At 34.7% G+C, this 20,966-nt stretch overlaps 1 protein-coding gene across 1 annotated transcript in view; it reads right to left on the reverse strand.

Moving 5' to 3' along the window:
• ADCY2 (adenylate cyclase 2) overlaps positions 1–20,966 on the reverse strand; it is a 562,787-nt gene that overhangs the window by 131,798 nt on the left and 410,023 nt on the right. The window contains exons 5-10 of the mRNA XM_027868958.1: positions 14,695–14,843; positions 9,053–9,164; positions 5,998–6,125; positions 2,515–2,673; positions 1,758–1,890; positions 544–720 (exon numbers count right to left, since the gene is read on the reverse strand). Of these exons, the coding sequence (XP_027724759.1) occupies positions 544–720; positions 1,758–1,890; positions 2,515–2,673; positions 5,998–6,125; positions 9,053–9,164; positions 14,695–14,843 (858 nt within the window). The remainder of the gene's footprint in view (positions 1–543; positions 721–1,757; positions 1,891–2,514; positions 2,674–5,997; positions 6,126–9,052; positions 9,165–14,694; positions 14,844–20,966) is intronic.

A 20,966-nucleotide genomic window follows, 5' to 3' on the forward strand; every position in this document is an offset into this window, starting at 1 on the left:
AATATATAAAAGATATGCATAAATTTCAGTATATAGATAAATAAGTATATATAGATGTATGTACATATACATCTATATATGTATGTATGTTTGTGCTATACGGAAAAACTTTTTGGTAGTGAGGATTGTTTGATATTGGCAATGAAAACATAGTATCATGATATCGCTTAGATACAAATGGCTTCATGCCTTTTGCTCCTTTTACTGAGATGCATAAGATTACCTACCACTTGGAGCATGTGAGAGTGAGACTTAGTTGCTATGTTCAGTCTAAAATGATTCAGTGTCATTATCAAAAATAACAAAGTTGAGACCATTTGGATTTAGAAACTAAAGTCATTGAAGGACAAAACTCATAGAGTACAGGAGTTGATATTAATTCACAAACTACCCATCTGTAATAATCTCTTTGGAAAAGGAAACTAAAAATGTTTTACATGGATTGTAGTTTACATGTCAAAGAACGGTGGAATATTTATTACTGGGAAAGCATATTTTCCTCTCATAATTATGCTACTTGAAGTGACATAAAAAAGTTCATACTGTGGTACTGATCTTGCCATTTTCTGTTGTCATGCTGTCCCTGTGATGTAAGTGTGCAAAGGGCTTGGCTGCTCCCCAGGATTCCAAATACCGGGTCATGCGGACAGATGCTCTCATCTTGGCTCCATCTAATGTATGCCTGGGTCTGAAGAGGTGCTGAGGACTTCGTCTTTCTCCCTGGTTGCAAAAAACAAAGTAGCAGGCACATTGGACATTCAAAACATTAGCTTCATTTACATATTATTGTATATATAATGACTCTCACAAGGTTTGTTTTTTAAAGATTGAATTTCTTAATAAATAAATTTGTCTATACCTCTATCTTCTTTGCTAATATCTATCTATATACACATATTTTATACTATACATCTTTTAAAACCCAGCTGAAAACATATCTTCTCCATAAAACTGTACTTAAATTAATCTACTTTTAATCAGTTTACTTAATCTACTTTCAACAGTTACATATATTAAAACATAATTTATCTAAAATCTTTAGGAAGTTAGATGTTTTGGGTAAAGGAGTTTCCAGGACACTGAAAAGTATCCTTTTAAGCACCAAAATAATAATAAAAATTTTTTAGCAAATTTGGCATGACCATTTCTGAAACACTACTGTTTTTTAAAAGATTCTACAGAATACAAATTCACCATTATAAATTATTCATATTCTCCATTGTATCACAATTATTGGTTTACATCTACCTCTGCCCCATTAACTTCCTTTATACCAGGATCTATGTTGTACCTATCTTTGTATCCCAGTGCTTTGCACATAGTAGATGATTAATAAGTGTTGATGGATGAATAGATGTTCATTTATTAAAGGCATCATTGTCCATTAATATATATTGTGAATAATTAATAAAGCTTAATTAACAGATGGTTCAAAGCCACCTTTAATTCATATATCTTCAGAAACTCAGTGCCAATTTCAAGTTAGTCCTGTTGATTGTGCTTGTGTATAGTGACTCCAAAGCAACTTTTTTTCCAACACAATTTTATAAAAATTAAAAAGATAAAATTGTGGGCTGATAAAGATGAAATATCAGTCTCAGCTCCATAAATACTTGTTGAAAGCCTTCTATATTCCTAGGACTTTACTACTGGTATATATACCTTATAAAATTATTGAAATCTTTACAATTCTGACAGTTTTATCTCAGAAATAATAGTTTTGAAATCATCCACAGACTTTTCATATCAATACTGACCTTGGGATTGATGACAAAATAGGTTTTGACATAATGTTCCTTCAGATATGGGTCCCTGATATCTCCATCTCCTTCTTCTACTTTGTAAGCTCCATTCAAGTGCTCTAAGGTGACTGAAGTAATGTGAACACGCCTGTAATTATATTTTTAAACCTGATCAGGACAATATGAAAGTTATCTTGGTGGTTTGCGGTGTTAAAATTATTTTTACTTTGACAAATATTTTCCTATTTTAATGGTGAAAGGAAAGTTATGTGTATAGGCAAGAACTGAATGTGAATGAAATGCTTGGCATGTCCAGAGTCTGACAGCTTGTGATATCTATTTCAGCAGCAGTAGGGACCAGTACTGAAGTGCTCTCTGCCACATACAGAAACAAGGAGATTCAATTTGGATCTTTGCACCAGCTGAAGATTTTGGTTATATCCAAATCTACTTCAGGTATACAGATTTTTGATGAAACTTATGTAAACTTTTTTGATGTTCATTGAACCACATACAAAGCATATTTTTTTTCTTTTCAATGATCAAAAATTATCTTGGGGAAAATGATATTAATACATTGGGAATCAAATTCAAGTTTTTATCCATCTTAGTTTTCTGATAAAGGACAAATGACTAAACCAAGCAGGTCATCAATATAACAAATAACATCTATTTAATAAATTGTAAATATATGTTGAAGTGAGGATTTTGTCAAATAAGAACCAGGTCAAGAATGAGGATTGAAGTAATGAATGCAGTCAATTTGCCATACCCTGGAACTCCTCCAGCTTCCATGTGATTTGCTAGTGTAACATCATGAGACCAGACATCATATTGCCACTTCTGCAAACCAATTACACCACAGAGGACGTTCCCAGAGTGTACTCCCACACGCATGTTGATATCAACTCCAGTTGCATCTCTTACTTTCCTAAACAGAAGAAAAAACCTGTATAAAATGGATAAAATAGCTTTTCTCTCCCCATTCCCAACTATGACCAAAGCAGCTGACATTCTATCACATTTTTTTTCACATAGTTTAAAAATAATGCTGTCACCAACTGAATTATGTTGTATAAGACAACTGCTAGGGACCAAAAAGGAAACATGTTTTATTCTTCCCTGTAACAGAGGTTAACTGAAAGGCAGATACTAGGTACTTTAAGGAAGGGCAGAGCAAAGAATAATATAGCAGTATCCATATTGGTTTACAAATTATCTTGATTAAAGGACAAGAATAGGGCAGTTATCATTTTGGGAAAATAAGAAGCATGAGGAAGAGAAAGGATTAGAAATATTTTGATTAACCTGAGTAACAAAATCAGCTGTTTTTTTTGAAATACAGAATACAAATGAGGATTTTATATGAAACCACATATTTCCATTTTATGCTTCTTGTTTTTTTTAATACAATACATTCTAAATGTTACTTTCAAAATTGTTCTATTTGTCTGTGTTTCCTTCAGAACTTCCCCATATTCTCTTCTATGCATTAAAAGCAAAACAAAACATGTTCCAGTGGCATCACTCTGACATGTCCCCTTCACCCCTTGCCACAAACACTTCATCATAGATCCTCTGGAGACATTATTGGTCATTTATTTGATCAGAATTATTAAAAATCTCTCAAAATTGCTTTTCTTTACAACATTGTTGTATAAATTGTTTTCATGGTTCCTATTCAGTTCTGGTATATTCATCTGAATGGCTTCTAAGTTCCTCTATTCCATTACAGCAGCAGTTCTCAGAGGGTAGTCTAAGGTTACCTGGGGTCCCCAAGGTAAAAACTATTTCCATATAAATACTAAAATATTATTTGTCTAATTGAATAAATCTTTTCTTGTCTAATTACATATCTGTGTGAGTCCAATTTTCTTCATATACTTCAATTGAAGCAACATATTTTTAAAGATTGAATATAGGGGCAGATATGAGAATCCTACATTAAGTTACACATTAAAGAGTTTTGCAAAATACTCAAAACAATGTCATTCTCACTATTTTTTGTTTTGGAAAATATAGTACCCTGATCAGCACACAAAGAAACAGTTCTCTTCAACTTGGCTTAAAGAGCCAATGAACATACTCCAAGCCTGGGTATGTTTTCCACTTTTTCTCACTGTATTTGGTTCATCAAGATTTCTGAGCAGAGTCATATGAGGTACATTTCTGAAATGCATGACATAATGAAAGGATTCTAGTTTAATTTTTCTGAGTTCATCAATTTGTAGAAATAACTGTAATATAATTACCCTTAGAGAACCTGTGGAGTGGATAAGAAAAAAGAATATTTACCTACATCCTTTCTCTTTTGAAGATTCTTTCCCACCTGATTTTGAAAAGATATTGAAGGGGAAAATAATTCCTTCAGTAATGAAGGCTTTCTCCTTCCTCCACTTTGCTTTCCCTTTCTATTCAATCTAATAATTACAGCAAAGTTCCTTTTGGGACTGAAGAACACTCCTCAAGTTCAATCCAGAAGGAAGCAAGACACCCTGCTCAAGAAACCTTTTTTTTCCCCATAAAGCAGACATTTTGACTTTAGGGAAATTAAAGGGTTAAATTTCATGAAGAAGCAAGGTGTTTTCAGGTGTTTGCTAGTGACAGGAATTAGAGAGTGAATCAATATTCCCTCTTCTTCCTCTAGTCAGTTCTTTCTTTTCCACTTTGCTTCTTTTCCATTTCCTCCTGTATCTCCTGTGGTGCTGGTGAACTGAGTTTTCCTGATAGCAAGGAATGGAAACCAGCAATAAGTTAGAAAGCAAGGCTCCTCTAACCCTGTGAGGACTGATTAGAGAAGTTAGCTGTTAGACTGAAACCATCTCTTGTTCCTTCTTTCCCATACCAATGCTGTCTCATTCTGAAACTTGAAAGGATAAGTGACTTGCCCAAAGTAAGTTTCATTCTGAAACTTATTTATAAATATCTATCAATCACTATTCATCTCACTTTATGCCATTTCCTGATAGCTCTCTCTTTATATATAGTTCTATTATATATATGTACATGTGTGTGTGTGTGTATATACACACACACACACACATGTACATATATATGCTGACATCTTCACACATGGCTTACTCAATTTTTTAAAAAAATCCTTAACAGAAGAGTGTAGAGGATTAGGATGCACAAACATAATTATTCCTTCTATAGTAGAGTGAAAATATTTGAAGAAGAAAATAAACATTATGCCCAATAACAATATAAAAAATGATAAGTTGCTATTCTTAAGTCATATAATTAATAAACTAATTTTTTGGCCCCCCTCCACCAAAGGGCCAGTGAATTAAATAATAATAATAATAGCTAGCATTCATATAGTACCTACTATATGCCAGGTACTGTGCTAAGTGACTTACACAACAACCCAGTGAGATTTGTAATAGTATTATCCTCTTTTTATAGTTGAAGAAATTTAGGCAAGCAGAGGTTTAGTGACTTGCCCAAGCTCACCCAGCTTGTAAGTGTCTGAGGCTGAATTCGAACTCAGGTCTTACTGATTCCAGGTCTAGCACCATAACCACTGTGATACCTAGCTACCCGAGTAGGCCTCAATTTTCTTGATTGATGAATGAAGGATTTAGACTAGAGACAAGGTTCCTTCTTAAGGCTCCTTCTAGTTCTTATTCCCATGATCTTACTGTTATGTTCTTTGGCTCCTAAAAGTGTTAAAAGAAATAAACTGATAAATTTTTCCTTATATGCAACATGAATGGTTTGCATTAGAAGTAACCTAAGGTTACAACTTTAATGTTCTATGGTTCCATGTTTCTTAAAAAGATGAATATTTTATTTTGACACAAGATACTTCCCAACAATCACTGAAAAAATTCATTCTACATTCTATACTTTCCCTAAGGGGAAAAAAAGGGCTATGGATTGTTAACAGAAAAGTGAGCTTGAGCAGCATGGTACAAACATTGAATGTTGTCTTTCCAAGCTGGTTTTATTTATATTGTGATAATCACATGCATTATTATTTTAGCTCAACTTTCTTCACTCTGCATCACTTCATGAAGTTTATGAAGTTTTCCCCATGTTTCTCTGAATTAGTATCCATTATGTTAATAGACCTTAATTTATTTAGTCATAGTCTTGGGATTGAACGCATTTTCTTTCTAGCCTTGTTATTATCACAAATAATGCTGAACTCTTACAATGTACCTATAACTATTATAAAGAAACAATACATCCAAGGACAAAAATTTTAGGTCATTTTAATTTTAGGAGTAAACATTTTATTTGTACCTACTTTATGGCTTCACACATGTCTAGTCCCATTTTCACACAATTCTTGGCATGGTTTGGAAGAGATATAGGGAGGCCAGACACACAGTAGTAGCAGTCTCCTAAAATTTTGATTCTCATACATTCATTTTCCTGAAAGAAAAAAAAAACGAGACAAGCAGCATGAAGACCTTGCACACTGGTATGATATTTAGATTTATGTAATACGAAGGGTTTTATTCTTACTGAAAATAATATATAGTCATCTATGCTTGAGGCAAAAGAAAAATCAAGCCAGAATGATTTTTTATTACTGTTTCTCACTCATTCATCCATTTTGGGAAAGAAGAAGAAGGTAAGTAGAGAAAAGGACAGCAGGAGAGTGGGCAGAATAATCTAGAGTGTTCTGTACTTACTCAGAAGGTGGTGTTTAAATAAAAAAAAATTAAAAGAATTAAATTCTATTACATCAATAGACTCTGGCCTGACCCTTCCTATAGTTTTCAATGCAACCCTCCCTCCTCTCATTTCTAACTTTCCATTAAGGAGTTTCTACTATTGTATGCATTACCATAATATAAATAAAATGCAAAAAAAGTGGTTATAGGAAATAAACTTAGATTTTCTCATAAAAGTTTATGCACACACATACTTATAAAAGGGGAAAGAAAAAGTCTATATTTATTTTAAATCTAATCTTAAATCTGAGTTAGTCTGCCCAGTATGCCCCTTTTCTTCTTTCAGAAAATAGAAATAGAACCTAGTCCTTTTTTTGATGTCTAGTTCAGACAATATAAATTCTGTGTTTAACAATGCCTGATAACATTATTTTAATCCAGTGTAAGAAAACAATTATCTCTTAATAAGACCTCTCTCTGCTAATTTATAAACACAGATTCTGAATCTCAATAGAACATGAAATTCATAAAAATAAAGCAAATGAATTAATTTTCCATAGTTTAAAGTTTGCATTAAACTCAGTGTACTAAGTTCTTGTTTGCCTGAGATACTTTCCATTTTAACTTCATTATTAACAATGAATTGCTAGGAAAAATAATAAAATTAATTTGGAAGTACAAAAGGTCAAAAATATCAAAGGAATTATTGAAAAAAAAAAGTAAAGGAAGGAGTTTTAGCAGTACCAGATCTTAAACTGTATTATAAGGTGGTAATTATCAAAACTGTCTGGTATTGGCTAAGAAATAGAAAGGTAATTCAGTGGAACAGAGTATACATATGATACACAGTAGTAAATGATTATAGTAACCTTGTGTTTGACAAATGTAAAAATTTAAGCTTTTGGGATAAGAATTCACTATTTGGTAAAAATTGTTGGGAAAATGGAAAGCAGTATGGCAGAAACTAGATACAGACCAATATCTTAGCAGACATCATAAGTAAATTAGAAGAACATGGAACATGTTATCTATCAGACTTATGACTAGGAGAAGAATTTATGAATAAACAAGAGATAGAGAGCATTGTGAGATATAAAATGGATCATTTTTATTATATTAAATTAAAAAGGTTTTGTAAAACTAAAACCAGTATAGCAAAGATTAGAAGAAAAGCAGAAAATTGGGGGAATTTTATAGACAATTTTTGAACAAATGTCTCATATCTCAAATAAATAGAGAGTTTTGTCAAATTTATAAGAATATGAATAATTTCCCAATTGATAAAGGGTCAAAGGATATGAACAAGCAGTTTTTGGGTGAAGAAATCAAAGCTATAAACAATAGTCTATGAAAAATGCTCTACATCATTATTGATTAGAGAAATACAAATTAAAACAACTTTGAGACATCACCTCACACCTATCAAATTGTCTACAATGAAGGAGAGAGTACCACTACAAGTGAAATTACAATTGCTTGAAGGTGAGTTTGATGTCACTGCTGATGCTTGGTTTCTCATTCTCTTTTGGCAAGTAGCAAAGGAGTCAAATGAGACAGTGATAAATAATGAAATGTGAGTGGGTTCAAGTATCACTTTATAGTTTTTTAAAGAAGTTCTTGATGAGCTATGGATATAGAAGTGTTAAAAGCTGTCAAACCAAGGAGGGTTTGGATAAGAGTACCATATCCCTAGCTTCTTGACTTATAAATACATATAGACTATTCTGAAACAAATCCTTCATAGGCAGTAAAACACAGATAGACAAATTAGTTTTTACTTTTGGGAAACTTACATAATAATAGCTAGCACTTATAAAGTGTTTTAAGGATTGTAAAGCACTTCACAAATATTATCTTATTTGGTCCTTACAACATCTCCTAGAGGGTCTCAACCTGTAACCTGTGAGTGCCAAGTTCAGGATGTAGGTTCTAGAGTAGGTGCTAAAGAAAGGTTATACTGTACTATATTGTGACAGACAGAGGTTAAGTGACTTGCCAAGGGCATACAGCTTGTAAGTGTCTACAGCCGCATTTGAACTCAGGTCTTCCTGACTCTGTATCCAGCACTCTATTTGCTGCCTGTGGTGCACTTAATTGGATTAAAATGACACTTTAAAATGTGTGCTTTTTTTTTTTTGGTATGAAGTATAACAATTCACTTCAATTCAAGCTTCCAGTAATCTAAGACATATTATTTACTAGGTTCTGGATGAGTTGAAGAAGCCAGATTATTGATTTATTGAAGTATAGCAAAAAGTAGTTAACTAATTTCTAGTTTCTCACAAGTGTGTATTTGTTTGAAATCTAGGATCTTTCTCCTTCCCCATTTTCTTTCCTATTTCCCTTCCCCACTCATTGTTTACATTTGATTTCATTTTTAGTATCATTCTGTGAGGTTCGATCAATTCATGAAAAGCAACACAAAACTTTGTCGCAGGGTGCCTGTATTGGTTACCATTGATTTATGCTGAAATATAATTTCATGCTGTGCTAGCTAAGAAAGTGATATTCATCACTGCAGAGGCATGCTATAGATCTCTAGAAGAAAGAGTGTAATAGTGAGGTAGTTTGTTTACTTGCAAATGGATTCATGGCCAGCATTTTTCTGAAAAGGTGAACTTTTAAAAAGATGGAGCAGGGGCAAGTCAATGAAGCAGAGGGTGCTTCCCATTAGTGACTCACCTTAGCAATTTGATCAAACTTTCCAAAGAGTTCATTCAGCATGTGCACCAGTTCTCCTGGAGAGCAGTCACTAGCCAGACGGGTGAATCCAACAATGTCAGCATATAATATGCTATCAAAATAAAGGAATTAGCGCTTGAAAATATTTTATTAGGAAAAAAACATTTCTCCATAAATGATCACCAATTTACTAATTCGACATGAAGAATATAGTTTCTCTAAGTCAGTTTGACTACCTGCATATTTTCTTGAATTCTTCATTATTTTAAATACTTTCCTTTGCAAAAACTTACACAAAGCTTACTGAGGTTGGGTGTTATTTCAAAGACGGAAAGCAACCATATACTTTTTATGCTTAATCTTCTAGTTGGAACTTTGCACTTTATCTATTGTTGGTCATGATTCCAACATTTGTGGAATCATTACTAGAGGCCAGTAAAAATGAGTTGTGCAGAAGACATAATAATGTATTTACTTAGAAAGACCTTCCCAGACCATATGGAATAGTGGAAAAATCGCTGGATTTTTGATTGAGTGCCATAGTTACCACTTATTTATTAAGTGACCTTCCACTTAATCTCTCAGGCTCACTCAGTTGCTTTATCTGTAAACAGGAATACTATTTGTACTACCTGCCTCAGAAGGTTGTTATGAGAATAAAATATATTAACGTTTGTAAAGTGTTCTATAAGAATAAAGTACAATTCAATGAAATCTATAATAATAATAATGGTGACTCACAAAATCATAAAATGGAGACCATCTATCCTGTATCCATAAAGAAATTTCCCTTACTATATTCGTAAGCAGTCATCCAAGCTTATCTTAAGGATAAATGAAGAGGAACCCTCCACCTACCAGGGCAGCTCATTCCACTTCTGGATAGCTATAAACTATTAAGGTTTGTTTCCTTAACAGATTTTTTTTTCTCCATTGAACATGTCCCTCTTACATTTCTGCTCATACCTTACTTAGTACTTTCTTTTGTATTTCTCTAACACACCCATCCCTCCTATTTATGTCCTCATGAACAACATAACAAGTCACACCTTTTTTTTTTTTTGGCATGATAGTCTCTAAAATATATGACAAGAACTGTTATGTTCACCACTAATTTTTTTTTCCTCTCTAGGTTAATTAGCTCAAATTCCTTCAAGTAGTTGTGATAATGGATCAATTCAAGGGGTGGGCCATCACCAGTTGTCTTGACTTTTGTCTTGCCACAAGATTCTGATGACTCTGGAGGAGTGAGGCTGATGACTTTGCATAACTATGCCTCACTTAAATCCAATTCACATACAAATCAAGACATCATCCTCATAATGTCATTGGTCCTCTTTGAGAATGAAAGACTAACAACAACACAACAATGAATTTAAGGTCCTCCATCTTCACCTAGTTGCTTTAGTCAAAGAAAACTATTTGAATTCCAGTTCTATACTTGACAAAGTGAAAAGGAGTGCTGACCACAGCCCACTATATTTGGGGAACATTTTACAGCAATTCTGAAAGACTCAGGTCAAAAAATTCACTTAGCATCACTTACTTGGTCAACTAAACAGAACTTAATTTTTTTAGGCCAACATCAATATAATTGTGTTTGTGTATGTCTGTCTTCTAACTTCTATTCTAAGTATCAACATTGATTTTTCATATTCAAGTGAGTTGACACACAATTAGTTTATGGAATTTTCTAATGTATTGTCTTTGGGATTAGCTGACTGGAAACACCACTCCTGCCCCCTCACCCCCAACTAAAACTTAAAGCCCTTTTTTCTCATACCTGCCATTAATGGTTCTAGATAGCTATTTTTTAAATTTTGGTGAGGCAATTAGGAGGTTAGGGACTTGGCCCAGGGTCACACAACTAGCAAATGTCAAGTATCTGAGATCAGATTTGAACTCAGGTCCTCCTGACTCCAAGGCCAGAGCTCTATCCACTGTGCCACCTAGCTGCCCCAGTTCTAGATAACTATTGCAAAATAAATAGCTTACATTCATGTAATGCTTTAAAATCTCATTTTATTCTCACAGCCATCCTATGAAGTGCTATTTTTTAATCCCTATTTTACAGATTGGAAAACCAAAACTTAAAGAAATTTAAAGTGACTTGCCCAAGGTTACACAGTTAGTAAGTATCTGAGGGGTATTATGGACCCATGTCCTTCTAACTCCAAGTCTACTACTCTATCCTCTATCATGTTGCACATGTCAGGTGAACCAGGGACTGCTGACATAGGAAAATAAAATACATTTCAGGGGAATAACAACAACAATTCAGTTCTTTCCTCAATTATCAGCATACTTTTTATAGACAGACCTGGATTCACTAATAAGGCCAAACTCCCTTCTTTGCCTAAGCCAGCAAGTAAACATTATTTATTCTTATAGTGCATACTGTAACACATTTTGCACAATCTATTTTGAGAACATAAATTCACTTTCCATTTGCCCTCTTTGGTTGGTTTGGGTGTGTATGTCTCTGTGTATTTGTTTAAATTTCATATATTTTTCAAGTCATTTTAAAATACACAATCCATGTTATCATTTTCACTAAATTTTAGCCTGCCTGCCATTGATTTCCCAATGCTGTTTAACAGCTCTCTGTGTTTGTTTTTAGTCATTCATAGTTCCCTTTTATCCTGGAATATCAAGGCTAATGTTTACTCAAAGATATTTGCTATGGGACTCAACCTTTGCTTTTCTGGGACTCCATTCATTTAAATGTATGCTTATCTTTACAAGTGTGGATTATCAGTCACTTACAACCCTTTATAGGGATTAGAGAATGATGGCTGAACTTTGGTCTACATCTGAGGCAGAAGAATAGCAGTGGGCTGAATATTCTCCCTTATCAGGCACTGTGAATGCTGTCCTTCAGTAAAATCCTGGGCCTTCAGGGCTGGCAATACCTAGTCAGACTGATGTTTTTAATCCTTTCATTTCTTATTATTCTGGAATTTTATTTTATCAGGTTTTCTTAGTGCTAAGAAATCTCTGCAAGCTTCTTAACTTTAATTATAACATGTAGAAATGTTTCCTATAGCGACATACATTTATTTTTTGTCTTTAAAGATCATCTTGCTTGCCTTGCTTTTCTGTAAGAAGATATTTAGTTTATCCTTTACAAAGTCACCTTCTTCCAATGTTCTGCAGAATCTTTGGCTCTTCTATTTAACAATAATTAAGCGGAATACACAGGTGTGCCTGGTGCTCATTGGAAACTGCCCCATGAAGAAGTCTAGCACTCCCCTGAAACAGATCTCCTCCCAGAAACCAGATGGAGAGGTGATATAGACATCAGCTAGGCTATAGGAAAACATCCTTCAGGCTCCATTTGTATGAAGCAGAGGGTGACCTGGGGTCCATGAACTCACTTAAAAAATATTTTATAACTACATTTCTGTATACAGTCAGCCCTTCCACATCGCAACTTTCTCCATTGTGGTTTCACTTTGTTGAGAGTCAGCATAAGAAATTAAATGGGAATTTTTTGGGAGTTTTGCAGAAGCCACAGATGACATGTTAAGGCCAGCAGATGACACAGAGCCTGTGATCAAATACTTAACCCAAATTTTACAATAAGGTACTGTAAACACCCCATAAAAGAAAAAGAATTAGACATCTTCTCTGGTACAAAAGGGAGGGCCAACAAAATTTACACAGATTCTCCAGGTAGCAGGGGTACCCAGTCCCTAAACTCCTCACTCCCACCCATTATGTGGAAGAGATAACTGTAATTGGTTTCCTTTGTAATTCTGTGTACTTTATTGTGAGAAGTGGTCTATAGGCTTCAAGAGATTCCCAAAGATTGGCACACAAAAGGTTCAGAACCTCTAGGAAGGATTACTGAGGGTCAGTAACTTTTCTAATCTATTGCAAAATTATTTAAAAGACCAAATAAAATATTCTCTATTTCAAAATTTAGTGTTTCTGTTTGTGTGTAAAATGAATAGATATGAAAGAATATCCATTTCTTAAAATTACTCCTGTCTCTCTATTTATTGAGCCTCACATCGATTTCGACCTTCATCACCTGTGCTACTGGAATAATGAACTAACTGGTTTCCTAATTAGCACCCAGTGGTCCAGAAGGTATGTTTCATGTTATATACACCCAGTGCCCAGAACATAATAGGCTGCAGTAAATGCTTGTTATCTGATGGGTTGGTCTCCCATCTCTGGGCTTGCCCTTCTCCAGTCCGTTCTCTACAAGTTAGCCAAATTGATATTCTTAAAGCACAGATTTGAACATATTCTCCTGCTCAAGAAGTTTCAGTTTCCTGTTGCTTCTAGGATAAAATTTAAAGCCCTTAACAATTTGGTTCCAATTTTTCTGTTCAGACTGATTTCACAATACTTCTCCTCATGTATTCTACTTCCCAGTCAAAACGACCTCCTTAACACTCCCCATATATGGCATTCTATCTCTTGTCCATGTCTTTCTTTCCATAGGCTGTCTCCCATGACTGGAATGCTCTATTTTCTCATCCCTATCTCTTAGAATCTCTAGGATCCTTCAAGGCTCACTTCAAGTGACTTCCTAAAATGAGGTCTTTCCTGATTCCCTCTCTCTCTACCCCAAGCCTTCAATCATTTTTTTTTTTTTGTTACATAGTTGTAAGTGCTTCTCTGTGTACACGTTTCTCTACAGTAGACCATAAACTCTTTAAGGATAGGACTACTTCTTGGCACATAGTTGGTATTAATAAATGATCTTTGAATTACACTGAATGTGTATTTAGCATTTTAAAAGGTTGCTTTGAATTTGTAAGATATAAATTAATTACCCTGTTTCAGAGCACTTAGCACAGCATTTCTGATAACTCTTATTGTTGATGTTTATGCTAATGCTAAGTGGTACTTTCATATGCTTTTAGTCAATGGTTAGAGTATCATGTTTTTTTTAAGTTCCTTAAAGCACAGTCATTTTTGCCTTCGGGCTTTTTGGGAGTAACCATTTGCCAGAGTCTCAGTTAGCATTGCACAGGACCATAGATTTAGAGCCTTAAGGGACCTTGGAGGCCAATGAATCCAATCCATTGATTTTACAGATGAGGAAATTAAGGCAGAGAGAAGTTAAGTGACTTGTCTAAGTCACTAGTATACTAGTTACTAATAATATTTATTAGTATTAATGGTAATTTATTAGTAAATAATAATAATAGTAATTTTACTACTAGTAGTATTTATTACGAATATAACAAGTAATTGGTTTAGCAAGGATTTGAACTTAGGTCTTTCTGGCTTCAAACACAGCTCTCCTCTCACCACACTAACTTGTTTCTATTAATGTGCTTTTCAAAAATTGGACCTGAAGCATTTTCAACAATGTTCAATTTCAGAAAAGGCAGAATTATGATTGGGAAAGAAAGATATCCCAAGAAAGTACAGAGGCTCTCAAATTACTCAATGTTTTCTATGACTGCAAAGTCCCTGAGAGCAGGTATGACGGTGACAGCCATCTTGTCAATACACATAACAATAGTTAAAACAAGGGATAGGATCATAGGAATAACATAAAAATTAATGACAAAATGTTAAGATCTGGACTTCAAATGCACCGGCACAGGGAAGTCAATTCAGTCTTTGGCCAGATTGCTTGCCAAATCCAGCTAACAAACATGAACAAAGCACAATACCTCACATTGGTGTGCCTCTTGACATAGAGATTGTGAAAGTTGTTTGTATTTTCCAGCTGGCCTGCTTTGGGTCCCTGCAACCTCTGAATGATCTCTGCTTTCATTTCCATGGCAATGTGAGCAGGCAGTAAAGAGAGCAGAAGACGCTCCTGGAACAAAGTAGTGATTAATAAAAACAGCTACTAAGGATATTTCAAAGAACTAACATTGTATAAATAGTAACTAAAAATCAACATTGGATTTTAAAAGAAGGACTTGTCTTGGCCCAGGTCCCCATCAACAAAAACACATAAAAATAATTTTTTCATGGTCAGAGAAGATTATTACATTGTTTATTATTATTGAATTTCATGAATGTGTTCAGTTCTGCGGAGAATAAAGGAAAACACAGTTTCTTCCCCAAGGAGATTATATTTCAAATTGGATTTTTAAATTATTGAAAGAGAAATGCCATTCACATACCAGAACATGGTTAACCTAAGAAAGAAAACATTCATTTTTTTGTTGTCCTTGTTACTCTACTTGGGAACCAAAGTACATGTTGTGTTGTACTGTAAAAGTTTGCCGAGATGCCACTTTTTATTTTCCCCACAAAGGCAGTCACAGATGAATTATCCATTATAATAAAGATCCATCTATGGAGTTCCACCAGTGATTCCAATCTAAGGAGAAGCAGTAATTAACTCACTGTAAAACAATCTCTATTAAGGTAGCAAGTCCAACCATCTGAGTCTGTTGAGCTCATCATTTCTTATGGCACATTAGTATTTCATCACAATCATATACCACAACTTATTCAGCCATTCCCCAACCGATGGGCAGCCCTGCAATTTCCAGTTTTTTGTCACCACAAAGAGAGCTGCTATAAATATTTTAGAACACATAGGTTTTTTTTCCCTTTTTTTCTAATCATCTTGGGAAACAGACATAGTAGTAGTATTGCTGGGTCAAAGGGTATAGGTAATTCAATAGCTCTTTGGGCATAATTCCAAATAGCCCTCCAAAATGTCCGGATCATTTCACAATTCTGTCAACAGTGATTAATGTCCCAATTTTTCCACATCCCCTGTAACATTTGTCGCTTTCCTCTTCAACCATTTTAGCCAATCTGATAGGTGTAAAATGATATCTCAAGGTTATTTTAATTTATATTTCTCTAATCAATAATGATTTAGAACATTTTTTCATATGACTATAAATTGTTTTGATTTCTTCATTGGAAAACTGCCTACTCATATCCTTTGACCATTTATCAACTGGGGAATGACTAGTTTTCTTATAGATTTTGCAAAGTTCTTCATATATTTAAGCTATGAGACCTTTATCTGAGAATCTATCTAAATTTTTTAAGCAACTCCTTATTCTGTTTATATATATGTAAACACATACATAAATACACACATACTTACATGTATACATACATATATGTAAACAATAATAGCTAGCATTTTATACAGAACTTTGTTTCACAAAGTACTTTACACCTTATTTCATTTGATCTTCACAACTCTGTGATATTATTATATATTATATTATTCTTTTATTATATTATATTTTTAGCAGAGGAGAAAACTGAAACATAGAGAGGTTAATTGACTTGATCCAGGGACAAGCAGCTAGTAAACAGTTAGCAAGGCAGAATTAAAACTCAAGTCTTTCTGATTCTAACTTTCCCACTTTACCCACTACTCCATCTAACTTTTCTACTATATGTGTTCCACAACGCCTAGCACAGTGCCTTTTTTATAGTAGGTACTCAAAAATTTGTTGAGTTAGTTAAAAAATGAATGAATAGGAAAGCTTACAAAAATAGTGACAGTAATTTCCTTAGTAATATTTCTGTCAGATGATCCTCAAATTTATTCAACAGCACATATTAAGTACTAATTGTGTATGGGACTCAAGGTTTCCAAAATCATCAATAGGACTGTGGCATTATATATAGTATCTAAAAGAATTTGCATCAGACTTGGTATATGTTTTTAAAATGTAATTCATTTTGGTAGTGTAGAAAACACTTGATTCTCCAGAGGGATGTCAATGTCAATCAGCATTTATTAAGTGCCTACAATCTTCTAGGTACTTTATTTAAGCACTGAGGCTTAGAAGTGGAGGACAGTCCTTGCCCTAACATATTCTAGTGGCACTTCTACAGTGTGTGTGTGTGTGTGTGTGTGTGTGTGTGTGTATGCCTATGCACACACATAATAGGCATATATATGTATCTATAAACCACATACAAAAGTGCATGTTTCCAAATAGCCTACTTTCTCTACTTAGAGGTTGTCAAAGGGCTCCAATTTCAGCTTCAATGTCATCTTTTGTGACTACTCCCTCCCACTGCTTCAACTATTATCCCTATTCATATCACTCTTAAATCTGTATCTCCAGTTCAATCTCTATTTCATATCCCATACCCAAATCTCCAGCTACATACAGGGTATTGTCATAATCATCAGAATAGCAGTGGTGGTAATAATAATAACTAGCTAGATAGCATTTTAAGGTTTGCCAAGCACTTAACACAGAGAATCTAATTTGAGCCACACAACAATCTTGTGAGATGGATGATGCAGATCTCATTGTCCTCATCTGACAAATTAGCATATTGAGGTTCAGGGAAGTTAAATGATTTTCCCATTGTCATAAAGTTAATAAGTGAGGGAGGTAGAATTCACCTTCAGGTCAACTTTAGTCCAGGTCCAGTATTTTATTACATGTTTCTCAAGATCAGGGGTAGGGTACCTGTGGCCTCGAGGTCACACATGGCCCTCTAGGTCCTCAAGTGCAGCCCATGTGGCTTTGAGGCCACAGATTCCCCACCCGTGATCTAGATCTACTCCTTTCGTGTAAGAGAATCACTTTGAAATGTATTTCTTATTTTATTATGTTTTCCACGACATCTGATTAGAATTCTCAGGATTTCAATTCTATGACATGTGTGCCTGGATGCGGGGGACTTTTTTTTTTTCACAAGGCGAGGAAATAGGGTAGAACTATATGAGTGTGTTTGCAATGGTGCCATCCAGGAGATCAGCAATCTGCTGAATGCTTCTGAAATCCATAGGGCAAAGATTGGAGCCAGGAGCTTCTGAAGTTAGGGAGTCAAACAGGAAGAATATGTCATAAGAGGCTGTCTACTTAGTGAAGACGCACGGAGTCTAATTCTATGTGAAGGAAGCAATCAGCACATTGTGCTGAAGCCAGTCCTGATATGGAATAGACTTCATACTGTTTAGTGAAACTAATAATCTGAGAGGAAAGATGGATTGACTAATTTCCACCCCCTACTCCCAACGCTATCTGGTCTTACACAACAGACACTTTCCTCATCTGCTTGTGTCTTCTTCAAATTTGTTTCCTTTCCCCATCAATACAGAAGTCATACATGGGAGGCAGGTATGTTGCATACATTTGGGTATGAAGGCTTGTTATTTATCTTGTTATCCCAGACACTTGACTATTTGGTTCAAGGTTCCTGTCCGATTTGCTGGTAGCAGATACACTGGATGGAGGGATGAATCACATATAGTCTCCACTTTAAATTGAAATATTGTTGTGATTATGCATTTGAGTGGGATGCCAATTATATATTTTTGGCTTTGTCCAAGATCTTTAAATATATTTGTGGAGGCTGAAATGAAGCTAAATCTACCTCTACATGCAGTGACTCAATGGAATTTTTTTTTTTCTTTTCAAGGTCTACATTGTAATGTGGAAGATATGTATATGTATATGTATATGTTCACATACATTATATATAGAAATATGTATTTCTTCAGCATAAGCACTTCTGATAAACTAGATAACCTGATCCATGGAACCAGTGTATAGTTGTGTCTGAGTGACAATAAATACTTTTTGGAGTATTGTTGTACTTTATGGAAGTGTTATTGCATATTTTGTTAAATTCACATTATATATTAAATATTTTTAAATGAGGTGAATAGCCACTATAGCTATTCAGCTATTGGAAAACTCAGTAGAGTGGGACTTGACTTTCACTGAGGAAATGTTGATTTGGAGTACTAATTGAGTTTTGATAACTACTGATTTCAAGAAAATATTGAATAAATTTTACCGTATATCACTGACTCTCTAGGTAAATATCAAGCACTTGCTAATTATGTGGGAAGGAACTACCACAACTAACTACCTTAACTAACCCATAGCTACTCTATGTTAGTTGATTGAGATTGTGGAAAATTCCTACATCTCCAAAGAGATAATAATCAAAGGAAGTATTTAGAAATTAGCTATTAAAACCCCCACTGTCAGTCAGTTAATGGTCTTTGAAGATGTAAGATTCTGGGATTTATATTTCTTCCTAGTTTGGGAAGAGATGAATCTAAGTGCAGAGTTTTTTTCTCATCACAGTAGGAGTTTTAGAAGATCTTTTGAAGGAAGAATAAGACAAGACAGATGTGGCCAGAATTCTGCATGTCCAGACAAACACAAACAGAATAGCCACACAACTTTGAACTTCTGAGCATCTGCAGGCTCCTTCTTCAAACCCGTGGAATACCATGAGAGGTATCCTCTAAATAGACAATAAAGACATAGAAGTCTATGTTACCTTATCATGGGTAGTGACTCCAAAAGTTTGAGTGTTTAGAGAAATCAAACAAAAGGAACTGTTGGTACTTACTTCCTGCTCCCTGCCTTACTTTATCACCCATTTTTAATTATATCCTTTTGTAAAAAAATAAAAATAAAACCTTTTAAAAACAAAATTAATAATTAATAACTGTGATCAGCTGTGTACTTTCCTGGTTTTTCCCCTCCCCCAATTATTTTTGACAACATAAAGTCATGGGCAGCTCTGGAGCATGAATTCTCCTAGGACAAGGCTGAAATCTTAACTTCCCAGTCCACAATTAGAGAGGTTTTTCTGTCTAAATGGGAGAATTATCAGGAGCCATTTCCTAATTATACTTCTAAGAGCAGAATTACTATGAAATTAGGCCACTTAAAAATCTGCCTCATAAAAATTGAGTCTAACTTAGTGTCAGAAGGCTACATAAGCATTAGCTCATCGAGCCACTGAGGGAGAAAGCACTTTGTAAATCTATCATCTTCATCATCATCATCATCACCATCACCCACCTCTTCCACCTCCAGGTAAATGAAGGTGTAAAAGGCTGATGCTGAATTCCCTAACGCTTGGTCACTGTTACTAATCAGTTACTACAAAATTGAGTTCTGGAGGTAGATAATACTTTTTGTTTTGTCTTAAATAGAGAGTAAGAAGCCTCTGCTCTGTAAATCCTGGCCCTTTTACATTTGAGTTTAGTTCAGCTAATGATGCTACTACTTTCTAGCTTAGGGGAGAAGGGTGAGAAATCAAATTAAAATGTTAAATATCAACTGAGGTTGCCCATTGAGTGAACCAAACATCCTTGTCTGTTTCTGAATCACCATGAATACAGTTGGATACATGGGATCATTAATCCCCCTGTTTTCTTCCAGCTGACCATGCATATGATTAAATACTTTGATACTCTGAGATGATAAGGCAATACTCCTTTATTGGTCACTGAACAGTAAGAACCAATGCTTTAGTGGATCTTTAAAATGGGAATTTTCTGTTTGGACCATTGACAAGAGGAGACAGATCCCTGACCTAGCTAGCTAGCAGACATAAACTTTGAGAGGGCAGTGTAGAACTGAGGTGAAGTTTAACAATGCCTGTTCCACAGTCCTGCAAGCTGCTTTATGTTCTGATGAAGTTTAAGTATCACCCTCCCTATAGGGCATAATGGTTATTAGTAGTGCTGTCTGTTTAGATTAGTGAAGTCTTTCTATTAAAGCACACTGAATATTTTGTGCTTAGCATTTCTTTTGTTTGTAGGAACTAAACACATGCCCTGAAACTGATTCATATTGTTCATTGCATCCTTCTAAATTGTTCCTGGGGCTTTGGGGCTGGGAAGTAATGTGCTGAAGTATGCAAAGAAAGGGAGCTACTCTGCTTTCATTAGATATGACACTCTCTTCCAGGACAGAGCATGGTTCAGACCACATGTATGACCATAGCAGAGGAGCTTATTAAAGAATAGAGCTTATTGGAGAACAATGAGGGGTATGTGTTCCATGTCTCTTGGGCCCATCAGTTATGCGCTACTGTTGGACGCTGGGAACTTGTATGGTATTTGATGAGATGATTAATCTGGAATTAGGATTTCCCTGAGAAAGGAAACTTTGTCCACTTGCTTTTCTCTATTTTCCACTTCTGTTCTTTGTTTTATTTCAACTTTTATTTTTTTTTAATT

This window comes from Vombatus ursinus, unplaced genomic scaffold (genome assembly GCF_900497805.2).
Source record: "Vombatus ursinus unplaced genomic scaffold, bare-nosed wombat genome assembly UNPS02014791.1, whole genome shotgun sequence".
Classification (NCBI taxonomy): Eukaryota; Metazoa; Chordata; class Mammalia; order Diprotodontia; family Vombatidae; genus Vombatus; species Vombatus ursinus.